Source organism: Papaver somniferum, unplaced genomic scaffold (genome assembly GCF_003573695.1).
Source record: "Papaver somniferum cultivar HN1 unplaced genomic scaffold, ASM357369v1 unplaced-scaffold_10, whole genome shotgun sequence".
NCBI lineage: Eukaryota > Viridiplantae > Streptophyta > Magnoliopsida > Ranunculales > Papaveraceae > Papaver > Papaver somniferum.
This window is the reverse complement of record NW_020618825.1, coordinates 19,975,259-19,997,206: the sequence shown is the minus strand read 5'-3', so window position 1 is coordinate 19,997,206 and position 21,948 is coordinate 19,975,259. Positions and strand designations below refer to the sequence as shown.

At 39.9% G+C, this 21,948-nt stretch overlaps 1 protein-coding gene and 1 pseudogene across 1 annotated transcript; one reads left to right on the top strand and one right to left on the bottom strand.

The window, feature by feature from the left end:
* Positions 1 to 1,380, top strand: LOC113326998 (leucine-rich repeat extensin-like protein 3). Its single transcript, XM_026574649.1, has 2 exons — positions 1 to 244; positions 347 to 1,380. The coding sequence occupies exons 1-2, from the start codon at positions 172 to 174 to the stop codon at positions 1,165 to 1,167; spliced, it is 894 nt and encodes a 297-aa protein (XP_026430434.1). The 5' UTR covers positions 1 to 171; the 3' UTR covers positions 1,168 to 1,380.
* An 8,979-nt stretch (positions 1,381 to 10,359) lies between these two features.
* LOC113327459 lies at positions 10,360 to 10,459 on the bottom strand (annotated as a pseudogene).
* Positions 10,460 to 21,948: the final 11,489 nt, after the last annotated feature.

Sequence of the window (21,948 nt, the reverse complement as noted above, 5' to 3'; positions counted from 1 at the left end):
AGCACTACTCTGGCATTTTGTTATTAAGTCAAACACTCAATAGTAAAATAAATAACAATGACGTTTCAACTTTCAACACATTTCTTGTTATAGATCTACTATCTTCTATAGGTTAGATACATAGATCACAACTTCAAAAGTTTAATCCATCACTAAATTTGGATCATCATCATGATCATGGTATCTAGGAGCTCCCAAGTTTGGTTGTTTCTCCTTGCAATACTTGCTTTCTCTGCCCATTTAGGTAAGCATAAGAATCAAGAATTCATGGATGGCCTATACTTGTTTTCTTCTTCTTCTTCTTTAGAGATTAATGTGATTTGTTTATCTGTCATGTAATTTGCAGAGAGGGTATCAGCTGCTAATTGGTATTGTGCGGCCGGCGAACTTGAACGTGTTCTCCCGGAGATATGCCCTACTTGCCTGAAATGTACCGATTGGTGCGCTAGTCAAGGCAGACCGCTGGTCACTAAGGATGATCAGTGCGTTGACCAAAAGTCAGGCACAGCAATTTGGCATTATTGTGTTTGTTGTTGTGGAGGATCCCCACCATCACCACCACCTCCTCCTCCACCTCCATCTCCACCACCACCAACATCACCTCCCCCTCCATCCCCATCACCCCCACCTCCATCTCCACCACCACCTACTCAATCACCTCCTCCTCCATCTCCACCACCACCTACTCCATCACCACCTCCTCCTCCATTCCGATCACCCCCACCACCATCTCCACCTCCGCCAAGAGATCCACGAGATTTATGTGATCTCAGTGAGCTTTCTTTATCGAGCGCAACAGCCGCTTGCCCCGTTTGTCCCCTGTGCAATTGTCCTGGTGGTATAACCCCAGTGATTGACGCTTGCGTTAGTGATTACTGCAGCTGTTGTTGCCTTCAGAGTCCGTCTCCATCAACACCAGCTCCGTCTCCACCACCACCTCCACCTCCGCCCAGAGATCCAAGTGATTTATGCGATCCCAGTGAGGTTTCTTTATCGAGCGCAACAACTGCTTGTCCCATTTGTCCAGTGTGCAATTGTGGTCCAGGAGTAACTCCAGCATATGATGTGTGCGTTGATGATTACTGCAGCTGTTGTTGCCTTCCGAGTACCCTTTCCTTGTCAACGACGACGACTTCTGGTTCACTATTATTTGCAGCAGTACAGTGAAAAAACATTTCTGTAAAACTATCACAAGGTCATTTTAGCTAATAAGCTGCAACCAATGTGACGTGATAATGATCTGGAGTGAACCTTATTTGTGTAATAAACTAAGCAACATGTATGTTGTTCTATTTAAATTGGCTTGTCAGCCTTTGAAATTCTGAATCTGTACACCGATTTTAATAGCTACTTAACTAATTAATCAAACACAAATTTCACACTCAAAATAGTCTGCTTTTCTCAACGGAAATTTATTTATTTTTTGATTTTTCGAGAGGTATCAACAATTAACTCTCCTTAAATATCCTGGCTTGATTGGGGTATACCCAAATTAATTGGGGTATATCCAATTTTAAGTGGACTCTTTATAAGAACTAAGAGGGGAGTCCTAATGGATAAAGTTACAAAATTACCCTTACCCTTTATAATTCCTATTACCCTAAATTAGTTTTCATTTCATCTTCTTCTCTTCTTCTTCTCCTTCACCTCTACCTTACCGGCTCTCCTCCATCCCCCATCGCCGAAACTCGTCGATTAATTCGTCGTAATCGTCGATTCAAAAATTCCGATTAATCTTCAAACATGGATCCGCCGTGACCTAGGGCTAGTCATATGAAAGACGCTAATAGAAACCCAATGAATACAACCTTGGATTTGCAAAATTAGTTCAACAAAAAGAGAAGAAAATAACGGTTGAAGAAGAAGAAATCGAAGCCGCTGAAAAAGGAGAAATAGTGCGATTAAGAAAGTAAGAGCCTACTTAAACTCACTCCAATACTTCAATTTCATGTTTGCATGTCAAATTAAGTCAGAAAATTCGAATTTGTGAATTTGCAGTTATTTAGCCAGCAAGGTTTTTGTTCCACGACCTTGCCGACATTTCATGTTAAGGGTCAGTCCGCAAGCTCTTAGGTTGAAGATCTTGCCGGCAGTTTAGTATCTGTAACTGCTTTTACAGGCTCGGCAAGTTATTCAACCTAGAAGCTTGCCGGCGGTAGTTTTTTTTCGTCGGTGGGTAATTCAAATACCCTGCCGGCTATATTTCAATTTTTTAGTATCTCCTGATTCCTTAAATTTTAAAAGTCGGAATGATATTTGAATACCACCCTGCCGGCTTTATGTTAGTCGGTATTGTTTTGATTATATTGTTTTGATTATAGACCCTGCCGACTATTGATGTTGAAAATCCCGTGTTCATAGTTGTTATAAGCCGACAGGTTATTTGAATACGACCCTGCCGACTATTGTTCCGCCGAATTGGTTATATATGTCGACCCTGTCGACTTATGTATTTTTCTTAATTGTTATTTTTCAGGTTGAAAAACGCAAAGAAGAAAGTTGTTACTCCTCCTTCAAGACCTCCTCGTGTTGGTGAGAAACTCTTGACTGCAACACATCGAGGGGCATTCGTTGTGCCGAGAACGCTCAAGATCTGTTTACGGAATGATTCTCAACCACCACCGAAACCGAATGATTCAGATGAAACTCCAGATGAAGACCAAGGGAGTCCATCTGGTAGAAGAGGCAATGATGATGATGATGTTGAAAGAACTCTGGCTGCTGGAGGAGGAAGCAATGATGATGATGATGGTGATCAAGACATGCCACCTTTTGGAAGCGGTAATGATGATGATGGTAATGGAGATAAAGATTAGGATATATAAGATGAAATTGTTGAAGAGGAAGAGGAAGAGGAAGAATATGGAGAAAAAACTCAAGCTAATGATCAAGAAACCCAAGCTTCAACTTCAACCACAACCGAAAGACCAAAGCGGGTTATCACTAAATCAGATGATTCCCACATGCCTCCACCTCACTTGAAGGTTAAACTAACCGGGTTATCACTAAACCAGGTGGTTTGGTATTTAGGATCACAAGCATGCCATCCGTCTCTTGAGGCGCCAAGCTTCAAAAATTGGTCACTTGACGAGGAAGTTGACGAGGTGCATGTGATTGTCAAGAACTCCGGGTTGTGGCATGCGGTGAAGAGTTTGAGTATTGGGTATGATAGAGTTACCGTATCTGCATTCTGTGAGAGGTTATACGGAGAGACTGATATTGTATTATTCCCATTAGGTGAGATGAAGATAACTCCTGATAATGCTCATCAAATTCTAGGTCTCAAGGTTGAGGGAAAAGCAATCAGTGAGGGCTTCGATAATAGAATTTCTTGGGCCAAGATCTTTGAATTGACCATATATTTGTTTGGTTGGAATCAGATTCAAACGGAGTCTATGCTTGAGCTGAAGGATGGTCATCTAAGCAAGAAGTTTAATCTGAAGAAGTTGAAGGTTACATTTTCTGGGACCAAGAAAATCTATGAGAAGGAAGGAAGAGTGGACTTTGTGCGAATCAATGCTACCGCAGCAGGTTATTTGCTATACGTCTTGGGCAAATGTATGTTCCACGACAGTTCTGGAAGCTCGATCGACGCCGGGCTTATTCAACTATTGCATCCCTTATATCAGATGCATTAGTATTCTTGGGGTACTGCGGTGGTCGCCTTCTTGAACAATGAGTTGACAAAGGCTTCAAGGGAACTCACTGCGCAAGTTAACAGAAATATATGTCTCTTCAAGGTAATTTTATTGTGTAAATCATTTATATTTTCAAAATGCTTGTAATGTAAGATTCTTACTAAACTTTGTGTTTGCACAGGATTGGATATATGAGCACTTCCCTACTTTAGTGAAAGCCAACCCCTACGTCAAAGTGAATGAGAATGATGCGATTGATAATCTAAGAGGACAGAGAGATATAGTTTTAACGGTGGTCAAGATAAGGAAATGCCGCAATAGCATATCAAAATTCGAATCGCCATTGAAAAATTGACTGCTGATGAGGTAACATTTGATCTGTATCGAGATGGTAGAAATCAAGGTTTAATCCAAAAGAGAGATGATGTTGCATTACTACGGTCCCTTGTTGTTCACCCATGGATATTCAATGTACGATCCACATCGGGTAATGCGACAATTGGGTTACGTCCAAGAAGAACCCCATTTCGATGCTAAGTCGTTCTTTAAAGTGTTAAGGGAAGACTGCACCAAGTCCCAAAAAAGTATTGACGTTGCTTACGCTCCAGCACCAGTTAACGATCATTGGGACGATAGAAGTGGCCGTAAAGTCTATACGAGTCTTTTGGACGAGGTGACCGAAGGTCATGAAGCTAATGAGAAATACATGTCGTGGTACTTTGGTTGGGCTCGTCCTACTGTGATTAGGGAACAGACTGCTGAAGAATTGGCTCGTAAGAGGAAGATGGCAACGAAAGACCCAGCAACAAGTCTTATGTTCTTTGTAAGTATTTTAGAGTTGGTCAAACTGTTTTAAGATTAAATTATCGAATCATTATATTAATTGTTTGTTGTTTAATTGAAAATAGAAGGAGAATTTGAAGATCCTTGTGAGGGTGATGTGTTGCGCGAGAGAAATATGAGAGACTTTGTCGATTGAAGAGCAAAGAAAGCACATTGACTTTGCTAGCAATGTTGACAATGAGGATGCCACCGAATTGTTCAAGCAAGCTGATGCTGAAGTAAAGAGATAAGCACAAGCAAGGAGGGAAGCACAATCCAAGATGAATGCTGACAAAAAGAGAGGTCGTTCTCGTGGTGGTGAATGTAATAGTAGTGGTGGTGCTCCTAAACGGGGCCGTGGTCGTGGTCGTGGTGTTGAATGAATGCATTCCTATTTTATTTCTTTATGTTGTGGTAGACAAATGTTTTTTTAAGGTTTATGGGACATGTTTTCGTATTTTGGACAAAAAATGTTGGATTTCTAGTTGTTGAATGAATGATTTGTTTAGCTATGTAAAGTTTAAATAGTTCCGCCGGCGTGCTTTTGTTAAGTTACATTGCCGACTAAACCAGAGTTGGCAAGGTTGAGAATTGTCATACTGCCGGCCCTGACAGCAAAAATGGTGTAGTTACCAGGGTCGGCAAGGTATTATGTTATCTACCCTGCCGACTATGTGTTGCAGAAAATACCTTTTCTTGATGCCTAAAATCATAATAAGGTTGGAAGGGTAAGAAAATTTTGACCTTGCCGGATATAAGAAAGCCGACACACTATTGGCCAAATACCGTTCCGACGGTTATACAGAAGAAAATGAACTCATGATGCCTAAAATCATAATAAGGTCGGTAGGGTAAGAAAATTACGACCCTGCCGGCTATAATAAAGCCAGCACGCTAATGACCAAGATTGATGGAGGCCGGAGATGACTGGGATTCCTCCAACGAAGATTGATGGTTTTAGTGTAGGTTTTGTGGGTAAATCTCTATGTAAACCCTCACGAGACTATAACTCGTCCACTAAGGTCGCCTAGGGGTTCAAAGTCTTGATGCACATTCTAAGCGCATTCGTTTTTCCGTCGACAAGGAGTTAGATTTTATGTTTCAATCAATGTAGTAACCAAAATTGCATGAATAAAGTGAATTACATCTTCCCATATGCTGTTTTCTGTTTAAAGGTCGGCAAGGTTACAATGCCGACTATTGGACCGCCGGCTATGTTAGAGAATTTATTGTCTGCCGACTTTCGTTAGCCGGCAAGCACTACACCAAATCAACCGTTTTGAGACATTTATATCCGTTGTTTTGAATTTAAGAGACACATATAAGTGTCTCAAATCGTGCGTCCGGAATTGTTTGAGACGCCTAAAGCTACACTTATAAGTGTCTCTTAACTAATCTAAGTGACACTTATAAGTGTCTCTGAATTAATTTTTAAGGGACACTTAAAATTAATTTAAGCGACACTTATATGCGTCTCAAATTTTAAATTAGCTTTAAAAAACATCATAATTATCCAGTTGGGAATTCCCAAAACCAAGATTATTTCATGCGCCTGCATATATTAATTTTTTGCACCCCAGTACAAATTGCAACTTCATTCTTAATCAATTACTAAGACTAACAACAAAAATGAACATTTAATATTTTCAAGGAAATAAATAAAAAGCTAAAGCTAAAATACAAGAGAAAATGCTCAAGTTTGACAAGAATAAAAGACTTAAAGTGACTTATCAGGAATAAAAGATGTTGAACATATAATCAGTAACACAAAACTTAAATGCCAAAGACTTGATAATTGTCTAGTTTGGAACCTTGGCAGAATGGGAAATACAGAATGATACATCGAGTATCTCACAAAGAGTACAAGCAATAAGCTTCCATACCTGGAAAAAAAAAAAAGGAGTTCTGTAAGAAACATTGACAATTATGATTCATGACCAAATGGAAACTGTCAAGAATCAACTGAAAAGAAATGAAGGGCACCTGCGACAGCAAGTTTGACAAGATTTTAAGGGACATTTACACGAATAATATCCTGATCCCTGAAGCCTAAACATCTATATGAAGATTCCTTGCAAGTTCATAGACCAAGAAAAAGTTTTGAAGATTTCTAGCAGCTAAAGATACTAAAGGTAGAGGTGGTGATTCATTAACCTGTTGTTGATGGTGGTTTTTAGCTTAGGGTTAAAATCGTAAAACCTTACATCTGACATGACGTCACTAGGACCACTAGCGCATTTATTGAATCATTCAACACGCCTACGTAAGAATTACCAGGGTACCTTCTTTTTTTTACATATATATGTGTCATGTTCCACGGTAGAACCCTTAGTATTGACCGACATCACCTTCGTACACCAAACCCTAAATTCATACACCACCGTGCCAATGGAAAACCATGCCAGCCATGTCTCTGCGCCAAGGCATGCCTACCATGCCAGCCGCACCACTGTGCCAATGGTAAACCATGCCAGCCACATCTCCGCGCCAAGTCATGCCAACCATGCCAGACGCATGATAGACACATTTTTGTGTCTAATTTGTCCTCAATATTCTGTATTGTTGGTACTCGATTTCATACTTATTATGGTGTTTTATGTGTTTGTAGGTATTTTTGGGAAATACACACTTTTGGAAAATTCTGCTCGAAAAGTTGATCGGGGCACCCCCGAAAAATACTAAAGGCACACTCATTTTGGATAAGGGCCACCTCAGGTCACCCCAGCTGTTAAAGGCGCCCATGTTTTGGATCAGGGCACTTCATCCTCAACATTTTGAATTTCAAATTTGGCGGGAAAACTTGAGCAGGCTCAGGCAGATTTAGAGTTCGTGTTTTGGAGGGGTTTTAAGCAGACTCAATGGGTTTTAACCAGGCGTGTTATGGTTATTGGTGTTGATTATAAGTGTCTGAATCATCAAGATTGATTGAAACAGGAACTTACGGGTTTTTCCTGAGAAACCCGAAAGTTGTTGTTTTTGATCTTGGAGATTTATGGAGTGATTCAATCACTCAAATGGATTGGTATGGGCCAGTTACACCTAAACAGGGTCGGTAATGAGCCGAGAATTAACTAACTTGGGCTACGTCATCGGATTGAAGAAAACAGGGTAACACGTTCAGGCAAGAGGTATTTCACGGGACTGCTTGTGTTTTGGAGAGTTTAAACGATTTCTGCGCATGTTGGTTGACTCGAGCGTCAGTTTGGATCGTGGCAGATATAAACAAGGAGAGTTTTGCAGTTGGCAGACGCGTGCATGAGAAGAAAAAGGAAAGAATATATTCCGTGTCTGGCAGAGCAATGGGGGATTGTTCCGTAGTTATTACTGTGACTTTGAGGCCCTGTCGAGTATATATAGGGTGCTTTAGAGTTCTAGGATGGGATGGGGAGTTTAGGGAGCAGTTAGAACGAACAAAGAGTCGAGAAATCAAAGTTGCAGGAAACGCCATTTCTGCTGTTGCATAGCTGAAGAACACGAAGAACAGACCAACCAAGACAGTCATTTATCAAAAGTGATAACGACACACAACCATGGGTCTTAGAAGCTACAGTCTCAGCAAATGTTGCGCATAAGTCGTTTTGCTACAGTGACAGCGACAGTTAATAGTTATCGTTCTCTGTAACAATTGAGTTTGTAACAAATATAAGTGTTACAACCCGGTTTTTATTATTTTTCTCCTATTTCATTATTGTGAACACCCTTTTGAGCAATGGAAAATTCCTTTGAGTGTGTTTTCATCATGATGAGCTAGACCCAATCCTTGGGGCGACGGAGGAAGCTATCTTTCCAATGAAAAAGTGATAATTCTTAATTCTTTAATTTGTGCAATTTTTATTTATGACTTTTTGCCTAGACTGAAAATAGATTTTATGATTTTTGTTAAACAATTGTATTTTCTTTTGATGGAACATGCTTAGCCTAGGGTTTTTATGTCTCATGGTTTGGATTAACATTTGTTGTTTCTAAAAATCTACTTTTGATATAGTTGAGAATCAATTTGAACGTGTGAAATTGCATGATTATAATTAGTATCGCTTTGGAATTGGTAAATAGCGGAATCCTAGCCCCAGTCTCTCCATAATTCTCACAACACTTTTTATTCGAGTTTGTTATTTTTATTTATAAAAATTAAGTCTAAAAAAGCTGCTTTCACAAGTCTTGAACGAACCATTACTTATCACTACTACAACTCAATTGAAAATACCACCAATTTTTGGCGCCGCCGACGCGGACTTGTCTTTAGGCTAGAGTTTTAGATTTTTTTTTTTTAGGTTTTTATTTATTTTATTTGTTCTTCTTTATGTTTTTGGGTTTTTGTCTTTTCCTTACAGATTTTGGAGTTTGGAGCGAAAGAAAAATTTGCCAAAGCTTTTGGTGAATACTTAAAGATTTGGAGTAAAAGCAAAGCGAAAGGAGAGAAAGAAAAAAAGAATAAAAATTAATTAAAAAAAAAGAGAGAGAGAGAGACATTTATTTTTATTTTTTTTAGAATTTTGTTTTTTTAGATTATCTTTTTCTTTTGCACTTTATTTTTGGACTTTGGACCGTGGACTTTGGGACTTTATTTATTTTTATTTTTTTTAACCCTACGGAAGGGTAGTTTAAATATAAATTGTTTGCAGAGAAGGACGGAGATTACGATATCGCCTCGGCCCCTCGGGTTCGTACATGACATAGGAGTCGTGGCCCGAGTCGACTTCAGCGGTTCATCTCCCGTCTGATACGGGAGGTAAGTTTGTCGAAACACTCGCGAATCCCCTGTCAGCGAGTTACTGTATTTCTTTGTTTGCATATATGCCGAGGATTTCAAAACGGCTGCTTTAATTTCCTAGTAAAGGGAAAGCACTGGCCATACAAGATAAGGGTTCGAATTTCATCACCGTTCCCTTTTTGCCCGCCTTAGGAAAACGAAACCAAACGCGAATCTAAGCCTAAAATTTGACTAGAACGAGACCTATAGGGTAACGATCTTAATAGGAAAGTCATTCGAAAAATATTGGTTACTCTTTTAAGCATGCTTCAAAGTTCATGATGGTTTCTGTGAGTTGAATACGCCGCCTTGTAACGCCAGTGAGGCCTTGGGTAATCCATTGAGCTTCCCTTGTCTCGGTTCAACTTACTTAAACTCGGATTGATTTCAGAGGGGTTTGATTAAATTGTAACGAATTCCCTTTTGAAAGATTAGAAGCTGGTCTGGAAACAATCTAAGTGGAGCCATCATGCTTTTTGTTTGCTAGAAATCAGTAGGTTTCCTGTGGTGGAGTCAGCCTTATTTGTGTTTGCATAGAAATTCCCTTCCTTTTAGGATTTCTTTCTTTTTCTTTTGTTTTTCTAGTGTATGCCCGAGGTTATTAGAGAGCGGGCTTGTAAAAGAAACACTCTAGGTCGTTTGATTAGTGATAAACCTAGTAGTTCTTCTTGTGAAGGCGGGGAGCTCGAAGACTCTTCTTTTGAGATCCCTGTCTTTGGAAATTTTATCTTTGAAAACTTGACAATTAGTGAAGAAAGTACTCCTAGTCCTTTGGTAGTGCTAGAAATGGAAACTTTGAAAGCTTTATTAAACCCAACTAGGACCTCTCGTCCGTCTTGTATCAAGTTAGCTGAAACCGAGGCAAATTATGATCTCAAACCTGGGATTTACAGATGCTCCCAATCTTTTTAGGAAAAGAGAATGAGAACCCCTATTTTCATGTTAGGGAATTTGAGGAAGTTTGTAGTACTCTGAAAATTAAAAACCTTAGTGACGATGCTTTGAAACTTAGGTTATTCCCCTTTTCCTTAAAAGATAAAGTCAAATCTTGGCTGTATAGTTTGGCTTCTGAGTCAATTGAAAACTATGACAAACTTACATCTTCCTTTATACAGAAGTTTTTTCCAAGACACAAAACATCATCTATTAGGACACAAATCTGTAATTTTGCTCAACAAGAGGGAGAATATTTATATAGGTATTTAGAAAGGTTCAATGACTTAATATCTCAATGTCCTCATCATGGTTTAGAGATGGTAGGTTAGTTCAGATCCTCTACGAGGGTTTAGATTATTCAACAACAACCATGGTTGAGTCCTTATGCACGGGTGGGTTTGAGAATAAAACTGTTTATGAGGCGATGACATTTTTGAATGAAATCGCCGATAAGACCCAACAATGGGAAATAGTATGGAACCCTAGAAAACAATTCTTCTAAGTAGAGGAAATGTCAATAGGGTAGAAGGATCTTATGAGTCATATGCTAAAATATCAGCCATATCCAAAAGATTAGAAGCCTTAGAATTAGGTCATTCTAGTGGTAATAGTGGTAGAATAGAGCCTTTTTGGGAAGGCCATACTGTTGAGGAGAAAGCCAATGCTCTTTATAACAACACTAGATTCGATAACCGTCAGAAGTTTGACCCATATTTAGAAACATACAACCCTAGATGGAGAAACCATCCCAACCTTTCTTGGTCTAAGGGCCAGAATCAAGGTCAGTCTAGTAACTCTCAGGTTCCCCCCAGGTTTTGGATACAATAAGAATCCTTAAGCCCCGACACAGTTTCAGAACCCTTCGGATAAGAATATTATGAGTTTAGAAGAGTCTTTTGCTTTGTTAACTCGCAACATTGTGCAGTTTCAGCAATCTATTTCTCAAGGTTTAGAAAAAAATAAGAGAATAGGTCAGGCTAACTCTCAGGCTATTTCCGAGTTGAACACCCAGGTTAGTCAGATAAATGAGTCTTTAAGAGAAAGAGGTAAGTTTCCTAGTCAAAATCAACCCAAACCTAGAGGAATTAATGAAATAGGTGAAAGACCATCCGATCTTGTTAATGCAATAACAACCCTTAGGAGCGGTAAAACGGTAGACAATAAGGTAGCCATGCCTAGTGGTCATACTGTAGTTCCATCTTCTACTTCCGAAGAGGATCCCATAGCTGAGGAAACTGAAACAATTTCTAAGGAGTCCCAAGAAATTCATGATAGGACTACCTATGTGCCTAGAGCCCCATATCCGCATTTGTTAGCCCCAACAAAGAAGGAGTCGACTTTCAACGAGATAATGGAAACATTTAAGCAGGTGAACATCAACATTCCATTATTAAAAGCAATTAGGCATATGCCCGCTTATGCCAAGTTCCTTAAAGATCTTTGTACACCAAAGCGTAAGATGAATGTCCATAAGAAAGCCTTTTTAGCTGGTCAAGTAAGTTCAATTCTTCTGAACCAAACACCCCCTAAGTATAATGACCTTGGATGCCCCACCATATCTTGTGTGATTGGTAATCATGTAATTGATAAGGCATTGCTTGAATTATGAGATAGTGTTAACTTACTACCATACCATGTGTATACCCAGCTAGGACTTGTTAAGTTGAAACCGACCAAAATGACACTTCAATTAGCTGATAGGTCTGTCAAAGTGCCTCGCGGTGTCATAGAAGATGTTATTATTGAGGTTGATAGGTTCATATACCTAGTGGATTTTGTTGTTCTAGATACCCAGCCTATTCAGGACCCAAGTGCTCAAATACCGGTGATTTTAGGTCGCCCATTCTTAGCCACATCTAATGCTATCATCTATTGTAGAACCGTACTTATGAACATATCTTTTGGTAATATGAATACTGAGCTAAATGTCTTTAATGTCATTAAGTCTTCTGAGATAGATGATTTAGAAGTGGTGAACATGATTAGCACTCTAGTTCCTGATCCTTTAGCCTGCACTATGTTTGATAATCCATTATTTGATGAACCTTTCAGTGCTTCAGAGGATGTAACCATGGCGAACACCTTAGTTGATGAGCCTATGCTAGAGATTTTCTTTGATAATCCATTATTTGAGGATGTTGTTCGTTTAGATGAACAGTCCCCAAAAGAAGCTAGTATATGTGCTGACTTTATGGAATCTAGAACCCATCACATAGATTTTGGTCCATTTGAGGATATTGTTCACCCTAAGTTTGGGGGTAATGATGATTCCAGTGATCGTCATGTATCCCTAATTGAAGTCCCTAACTTGGGACTCGAGCTTTGTGCGTCTAAGATATTACTTGAGTTTCTTCAAACTCTGCTACCCGATCCTCCAGATACTGTCCATGAAGAAACCCAATTCTTATAGGCATGTCATTCGGTTGAACCTGTTTTCCTAGACACTTATATAGATCCCAAAGAGACACCCCAGATAAATCTAGTTGCCTTGATGAAAGCCCTAGATCAAGTTATGCTCCGTCAGCTCATTTTTTTCTAAGATGGTAGTCTTTCTTTTGTGTCTGCTCTATTTGGTTCTGAGGACCCGCAACTATTTCGGCTATTGGTATATTACTTTGGAATGTGACAATCCTTTTTGAGGTATTTGATGTCCATCTAAAGACTTTAAATTTAGCATTTTCTGGGAGGCACCCATGCTCATGCTTACGGTAATATCCTTCCTTATTTCTTTTTCCATCCATCAAGTGGTAACAATTTCTCCTTGTCCATGCTTTTAATTTCATCTTTAGAACATTGAGGACAATGTTAGATTTAAGTTTGGGGGTATGGGAGAAACTTTTTAGTTGCAATAAATAAACTCCAGAGCCTAGAAATTTATGCTTATTAAGGTTGGCACTAACCAATCAAAGTGGATAGGAACATCTTGGTTATAGGAGTTGAGGAACCAATCTGATTAGATGGAAACATTTAAATAGTCTATTCATAAAAGCACAGCGCTCAGGTGTTAGAATTAAAAAAAAACATGGTAGTTTCGCCATATCTCATTGAATCCTAATCCTTTTGTTTTTATTTTTTATGTGACTTGGTGGGGGACACGATTCAAGTTGTTACCATTGCTAGGGTGAAATAGGGTGATTGAGATACCAAAAAAAAAATAAAATTGAATTGAGAATTGAGACCAGAGATCTGACCAACCGGAATAAATTCAAATAAAGTCGACCACTGGTGCCCTTGTATATGCCAGTTGTGTTGACCTAGAGTTAGGTTTATCGACCACTGGTCCCCTTGTATATGCCAGTTGTGTTGATATTAGTCAGACTTGTATCTCAGTCCATAAGGATAGGTTCATCTTGGCAGAGGCCTTCAGACAGATATGGGAAACACCGTTCACTTTAAACCATATACTTTTCTCTTTATCCATCTTCTTAATATTTCCATGTGATTGGTTGACTCCGGTGATGATGTCCAGAAAATATCTGAGTAGAGCTCTGTCACTTATATATGAATTTTAGTATGCTGAGTGCAAACTCGTGTACAACAATTGGAATTTCGCATCAGGGTACTTCCTCCTATAGTCAATGTTTGTATGCCAACCAAGGAGATTCTTTAGTGCCTTCCAAGGTTCTGCGTAGATAGCTAGGGTCTGGAGTAAAGGTTTTGTGGGTACACCTCTGGTAAACCCTCCCGAGATTAACTCGGTCGCTAGGGCCACCTATCGAGTTAGGATTTTATTTTTCTAGATTAGTTTTGCTCGAGGACTAGCAAATAATAAGTTTGGGGGTATTTGATAGACACATTTTTGTGTCTAATTTTTCCTCAATGTTCTGTATTGTTGGTACTCGATTTCGTACTTATTATGGTGTTTTATGTGTTTGTAGGTATTTTTGGGAAATAAACATTTTTGGAAAATTCGGCTCGAAAAGTTGATCGGGGCACCACCACCCCCCCCCCCCCCCCCCCGAAAAAATACTAAAGGCACCCTCATTTTGAATAAGGGCCACCCCAGGGCACCCCACCTGTTAAAGGCGCCCTTTAATTTCAAATTTGGCGGGAAAAATTGTGCAGACTCAGGCAGATTTAGAGTTCGTGTTTTGAAGGGGTTTTAAGCAGACTCAATGGCTAAAATTGTTTGGGAAGACTTCTTAATGATTAATAGGCGTCTTATGGTTATTGGTGTTGATCAGTGGATGAATCATCAAGATTGATTGAAACAGGGACTTACGGGTTTTTCCTGAGAAACCCGAGAGTTGTTGTTTTTGATCTTGGAGACTTATGGAGTGATTCAATCACCCAAATGGATTGGTATGGGATTGTTACACCCAAACAGGGTCGGTAATGAGCCAAGAATTAACTAACTTGGGCTACGTCATCGGATTGAAGAAAACAGGATAACACGTTCATGCAAGAGGTATTTCACGGGACTGCTTGGGTTTTGGAGAGTTTAAACGATTTCTGCGCATGTTGGTTGACTCGAGCGTCAGTTTGGATCGTGGCAGAGATAAACAAGGAGAGTTTTGCAGTTGGCAGACGCGTGCATGAGAAGAAAAAGGAAAGAATATATTTCGTGTCTGGCAGAGCAATGGGGGATTATTCCGTAGTTATTACTTTGACTTTGAGGCCCTGTCGAGTATAAATAGGGTGCTTTGGAGTTGTAAGAGGGAATGGGGAGTTTAGGGAGCAGTTAGAACGAACAGAGAGTCGAGAAATCAAAGTTGCAGGAAACGCCATTTCTGCTGCTGCATAGCTGAAGAACATGAAGAATAGACCAACCAAGACAGTTGTTTATCAAAAATGATAACGACACATAGCCGCGGGTCTTAGAAGCTACAGTCTCAGCGACTGTTGCGCAGCAGTCGTTTTGCTACAGCGACAGTTAATAGTTATCGTTCTCTGTAACAATTGAGTTTGTAACAAATATAAGTGTTTCAACCCGGTTTTTATTATTTTTCTCTTATTTCATTATTGTGAACACCCTTTTGAGCAATGGAGAATTCCGTTGAGTGTGTTTTCATCATGATGAGCTAGACCCAATCGTTGGGGCGACGGAGGAAGCTATCTTTCCAATGAAATAGTGGTAATTCTTAATTATTTAATTTGTGCAATTTTCATTTATGATTGTTTGCCTAGATTGAAAATAGATTTTATGATTTTTGTTAAACAATTGTATTTTCTTTTGATGGAACATGCTTAGCCTAGGGTTTTGATGTCTCATGCTTTGGATTAACATTTGTTGTTTCTAAAAATCTACTTTAGCAATAGTTGAGAAACAATTTGAACGTGTGAAATTGCATGATTATAATTAGTATCGCTTTGGAATTGGTAAATAGCGGAATCCTAGCCCCAGTCTCTCCATAATTCTCACAACACTTTTTATTCGAGTTTGTTATTTTTATTTATAAAAATTAAGTCTAAAAAAGCTTCTTTCACAAGTCTTGAACGAACCATTACTTACCACTACTACAACTCAATTGAAAATACCACCAATTTTCACAAGTCCAAGGTCGTCATCCAACGCATGGTAACCTTTGGCCCAGCGCCAAAACCCTAGTTTTGGGCACGCCTAGACCGCGCCAAGGCATGCCCACCATGCCACATGTGCCAATGGCATGCCGTGCCAGCCACCTTGCGCGCCTAAACCATGCCATGTCGGCCTTCCCTTTACGGCTGCCAAAACGAAGGTGTGCGACAATCAACGGCCACCCTTCCATCGTAGATGAAAATCTTAATCTTAGCCATCCAAGGTCGCCAGCCAACGCATGGTAACCTTTGGCCCAACGCCAAAACCCTAGTTTTGGCTACGCTTAAACCGCGCCAAGGCATGTCATTCCATCCACCTTGCCGCGCCTAAACCATACCATGTCGGCCTTCCCTTTACGGCTGCCAAAACGAAGGCGTGTAACAATCAACGGCCACCCTTCCATCTTAGATGCAAATCTTAGCCGTCCAAGGTCACCAACCAACACATGGTAACCTTTGGCCCAACGCCCATGCCTAAACCGCGCCAAGGCATGCCGACCATTCCACATGTGCTAATGGCATGCCGTGCCAGCCACCTTGCCGCGCCTAAACCATACCATGTCGGCCTTCCCCTCACGACTGCCAAAACGAAGGTGTGCGACAATCAACGACCACCCTTCCATCTTAGATGCAAATCTTATCCGTCCAAGGTCACCAACCAACGCATGGTAACCTTTGGCCCAACTCCAAAACCCTAGCTTTTTCCACGCCTAAACCGCGCCAAGGCATGCCGACCATGCCACATTTGCCAATGGCATGTCGTGCCAGCCACCTTGCTGCGCCTAAACCATACCATGTCGGCCTTCCCTTAACGGCTTCCAAAATGAAGTCTTGCAACAATCGACGGCCACATTTCCGCGGATCTTAGCCGTCCAAGGTTACCATCTAACGCAGGGCAACCTTTTGGTTCGACGCCAAGCCCTAGTTTTGGTCGAAAACCCTATCTGTTGGCCACGCCTAAACTATGCCATATTAAAGCCATGTCGGCCATTCTTTCATGCCACTGGCCACCAAACGAAGGGTTTCAATAATCAACGGCTACCCTTCCTCTCAAGATGCAAAATCTCGACCGTTGAAGGTTACCACCGAGCCGGCAAGTCTCCCAAGATCAACTTGCCAAACAACAGCAACATGCTACATGTTTTCCGCAAAAACACTCGAGACATCAACACATGTCACAAACTGGGGGATTCTCATTGGGTATTGGCTTGGCGGTTTACAGCGTGCGTTGTACACTACGCCCGTTACAACACAATGTCATAAGGATGAGGCGGTTAGTAAATACAGGGAGTAATGGTAAAACGCTTTCTTTTATGGAACATCAATTCCAGGCGTTACCGGTTACCACCTCCTCTCATTTACTCATCCGTTTTCCATTTCTTACGAGACCAGAGTACGTTTCACTTCGACTTGTATAAATAGGTCTTACATATTTCCACCGAACAACAAGTTCTGGTCAGGAGCATACAACACTCAGAAAACGTTTGCTAGCTTTCCCATCTGTTAGCTTCCCACTTTTTGATGCAAGTCACAAAACAACTACTCTTCCAGGATCAACTATTCTGGTCTCAACACTCTCTTCGCTTCCCTCCCCAAAACCAACCCTTCTCCTCCTCTTTGTGACCGAAGCAAGTCTGGAATGGACATTTCTTGGTTTAGGCCGGATTTGTACAGATTGGTCTCTTGAATCTAAAGTACTCCCTTGCAGTATATTGTTTAGAGTTCAGACTCGTTTCTCACCCACACACCCGAAATTACCGAAATTAGCAGAAACCGTTTTCACCCTCAAACAATTGTCGACCACAGTGGGAGATTGATCTTTCGGTTACAATGTCAACTTTCAATCCTCGATCTCATATTTCGACCCAGACATCAGGACGGTAGAATCCAAACGACCCGCCCAGGGATCGACGGCTTAGTTACCAGACGTCCCGATTACCAGTCATGACACGACAAAGGATGACTAAGGACTTTCCACAGTCACGGTGGTGCTTCCTACAAAACTCGGTCTTACACCCGAGAGATTCCTTTTCATCAGGAGATCCGAAAAACCGAGTAAGTCTTGCTAGACAAAATACTTGGTCTACTACTTAAATTCTTCACAGGGGAGATAAAAAACCGATAGCCATATTTTTCCCGTATTTCATGCTTTCTACTATCGCACAACATTCACAATTCCATGACTTCCCTGGGGTACTCATGCCACTTATATTCATACCCAAAAACATCAATATTCTAAAACAGTTCATTCCAAATAATAATCGAAAACCCTCAGGGGTAATACATGTCTATCAACCCAAAAATCCAGAAAATCAAAACCATAAACCAAGGGCTTTGTTTGACTTTCAAAAAAAAAAAGCAGTCACCTACCCGTACGTGCCTACTTTGCATAATAATGATTACCCGTCACTATTCATGAGGTATCCGACGTTACTACGGTGATATTCGAAGAAGAATTGTTTATGACGAAGTGTTTCTACAAGTTTATGAAAGGCATATCCACGGCTAAGGTTTACACCAATTCAGAATAACAATATTTCTACAGATTTATGGAAGGCATACCTATGGCTAAGGTTTGCACCAACACAAGAAAACAAGAAAACAAATTGAAAGAGAAACGCTGGAGTACATAGCTGGAATATGCTTTCCCACTTTATTGATACCGCGCTACCGCTAACACCAGGACGTGAGACCAAAGATACGAGATAAAAAGGAGAGCCAACCCATTTCATACGCATAACACTTTTGGAATTTGAATAAGGAAATGATTTCCTATTTGAGCTACGTATGGAAAGAGGCAACATGGACCGCAAGAAAAAGTTCGCGCCACGCCAAGCCAGTGTCGTGCCAATCCAACAGTCCGCGCCATGCCCATCCACAGTCCGCGCCATACCAAATCCAAGCCACCGTCCATTCCAAGCCAGCGTCCACGCCAAGCCAGCGCCCATTCTGCCGATCCAGCGCTGATAGACACATTTTTGTGTCCGATTTGTCTCGATTATATATATTGTTAGGGATCATTTTTGTACTTATTATGGTGTTTTATTTATTTGTAGGTATTTTTGGCTAATAAACATTTTTGGAAAAATTGGCTCGAAAAGTTGTCGGAAAGCACCCGGAGGACATTTGCTATTCGGACTCTCACTTTGGATAAGGGGTAACCTAATTACTAAGGGGAATCCCATTTCCAGGCAGTTGCTAATCGCACCCCTACTCTGGATAAGGGTCAACCATCTTCAACATTCAAAAACCAGGACTTTGGCGGGAAAAAAGTGCAGTTAAAGAACAGTTTTGGCAATCGTGATTTGGAGGAGTTTGAGGTCGATTAAACCTATGATTTTCATAGGATAGACTCCTTATGGGTCTAGGAATCTGATATGGGTGTTTAAATCGATTAGACTGGGCTCAATCGACGGATTTTTCTCACAACAGAAAATATGGAAAGTCGCGTGTGTGACCTGTTTTAGGGAATTTTAGAGAGATTAAAACACTGTAAACCTCACCAAAGATTTGTATCTATCTAAAGAAGAGTTTAGAATAAAAAGGAAAGCTCAGAAACGCGTAGAAATCCTAAAACAAGAAATTGCCGCAACTTGGCCATGAAGAGAAGGAAAGAGATTTTGGAAGATTTGGGAGAGATTTAATCGGTATTTTTGATATAAATAGATGTCTTGGGTCATATAGAAGAGGTGTCGAGAGTTTGGGAACCTAAGGAGATCCAGAGAAGAAGAAATCCGAGCTTTACCAAACTCTATTTCTGCTGCTGTTGCTGCTGAAAAAGAAGAACGCGAAGAACATTGACGCTCGGTAAACAGTCGCAGAACAGTGTCGTTGTTTAACAACTAAAGAACATTAAGTTGTTCAGGGCTTTCTTATTTTAGGGTCTTAAAATCAGCGACAAAGCAACAGTTTTTCTGTAACAGTTCCATTGTAACAACTGTTTTGCAAAACCAATACACTATTGCAAACAGTCTGTGTTATTACTTTTCACTCTTTTAATCATCTTTTGAGCAACAAACACACAATTTAAGATCATGATTAATATGAGGAGCTAAACCCCATTGCTGAGGCGATAGAGGAAGCTATTTATCCAACAAAAAGTGGTATATTCTATTTTATCTTTTTATTTGCAATAATTATATGATTATTTTCCTTGAACTATTATTGAATATGATTTTTATTTGAGTGATTGTGATCTATTTTGATGGAGTATGCTTAGTTTTTAGACTTTTGATGCTTCATACTTGGTATTTACAATTATTACTTTTGAAAATCTACTTGTTACAATATTTTAGAATCAAATTAAACAAGAAAATTACATAAATATAAGTATTGGTTTAATCACTTTGAACTTGGAAAATAGTGAAATCTTAGCCTTAGTGTTTCTTTTAGTATTGATATCATCTTTGGTTGAGTTTGCTATAATTTTTAGCTATTTTTCTATTTTAATATTAGAATTTAAGTCTAATTAATATCCTTCACAAGTATGAGAATCAAACCACTTTTATCACTATCTACAAATCACATCAATTTTTGGCGCCGCCGACGCGGACTTGTTTTTAGGGTTTTAGATTTATTTTTATTATTTTTGTCCTTTTTTATGTTTTTGGGTATTTATTTTGTGTCTACAGGTTCTGGATCATAAAGCAAATTGAGCCAAGGAGTTTGGTGATTTCATAAAGACTTGGAGCTAAAGATTAAAGCAAAAAGAACAGAAAAGAAGACAATTTTATTTTAGACAATTTTAGTTTAGGGTTTGTTTATTTTAAAACTGTATTAGGGTTTATTATTTTTATAATTTTTCTTTATTTTTTTTGGACTTTTGGACTTTTGGACTTTGGGACATTTTTTTTATTACCCTACGGAAGGGTACTTTAATTATAAACTGTTTGCAGAGAAGGAGGACAATTACGATATTGTCTCTGCACCTTGGGTTCGTACACTAGACATCGGAGTCAGTGGCCCGAGTCGACTACAACCGATTCATCCCCCGTCTGGAACGGGAGGTAAGATTCTAAACACTCGCGAATCCCCTGTCAGCGAGTTACTGGACTCCTTCGTATGCATATATGCTGAGGACTGAATACGGACATTTATTTTTCTAGTAAAGGGCAAGGCCTGGCCATACAAGATAAGGGTTCGGATTTCATACGCGAACCTAAGCCTAAAATTTTGACTAGAACGAGACCGATAGGGTAACGAGCTTAACAGGAAAGTCATTCGAAAAATATTGGGTACTCTTTTAAGCATACTTCGAAGTTCTTGACGGTTTCTGTAAGTTGAATGCGTGAGTGCGCCGCCTTGTAATACCGGTGAGGCCTTGGGTATCAAAGCTCCATCGAGCTTCCCTCGCCTCTATTCAACTTACGTTAACTCCGATTGATTCCAGAGGGGTTTGCTTAAATTGTAACAAATTTCCGTTCGAAGGATTAGAAGCTGGTCTAGAAACAATCTAAGTGGAGCCATCATGCTTTTTGTTTGCTAGAAATCAATAGGTTTGATTTGGTTGAGTCGGCCTTGATCTGTATTAGCTTACCCTTCCAATTTAGAAAATTATATTGTATGCCTGAACGTAAAAGAGGCGCACTAGGTAGATTTGTTAAAGATAAACCTAGTAGTTCGAAGCGTCTCGATTACCTTAATCTCGAAAGTCCGGCTTTTGAAGAGTCTTTTTTTGAACGTTCTTTGACTGAGGAGAGAATCCATGTTGCTCCGATAGCGCCAGAAATGGCAACTTTGAAAGCTTTGTTGAATCCAACTAGGACTACCCGTCCTTCGTGTATTAAGTTAGCTGAAACGGAGGCACCCTATGAACTGAAACCTTGGACCTTACAGATGCTCCCAATCTTTTTAGGGAAAGAAAATGAAAACCCTTATTACCATCTAAGGGATTTTGAGGAAATTTGTAGTACTCTAAGAATTAGAGGCTTAGATGATGATTCTTTGAAACTTAGGTTATTCCCATTTTCCCTGAAAGATAAGGCCAAGTCGTGGCTGTATAGTTTGGACTCCGAGTCAATTGAGACATATGAACAACTTACATCTGCATTTTTCAATAAGTTCTTCCCTAGGCACAAAACATCGTCTATGAGGACGCAAATATGCACATTTTCACAACAAGAGGGAGAATCTTTATATAGGTATTTGGAAAGGTTCAATGATTTATTATCCCAGTGTCCACATCATGGTTTAGAAAAGGTTAGGCTAGTTCAGATCCTTTATGAGGGTTTAGATTATTCCACAACGAGCATGGTTGAGTCTCTATGCACTGGTGGATTTGAAAAC

Coding starts and splice junctions, on each gene's coding strand:
- LOC113326998 (XM_026574649.1), top strand. CDS start 172: ATGATCATGGTATCTAGGAGCTCCCAAGTTTGGTTGTTTCTCCTTGCA. Junction 245..346: donor TGCTTTCTCTGCCCATTTAG/GTAAGCATAAGA, acceptor TGTAATTTGCAG/AGAGGGTATCAGCTGCTAAT.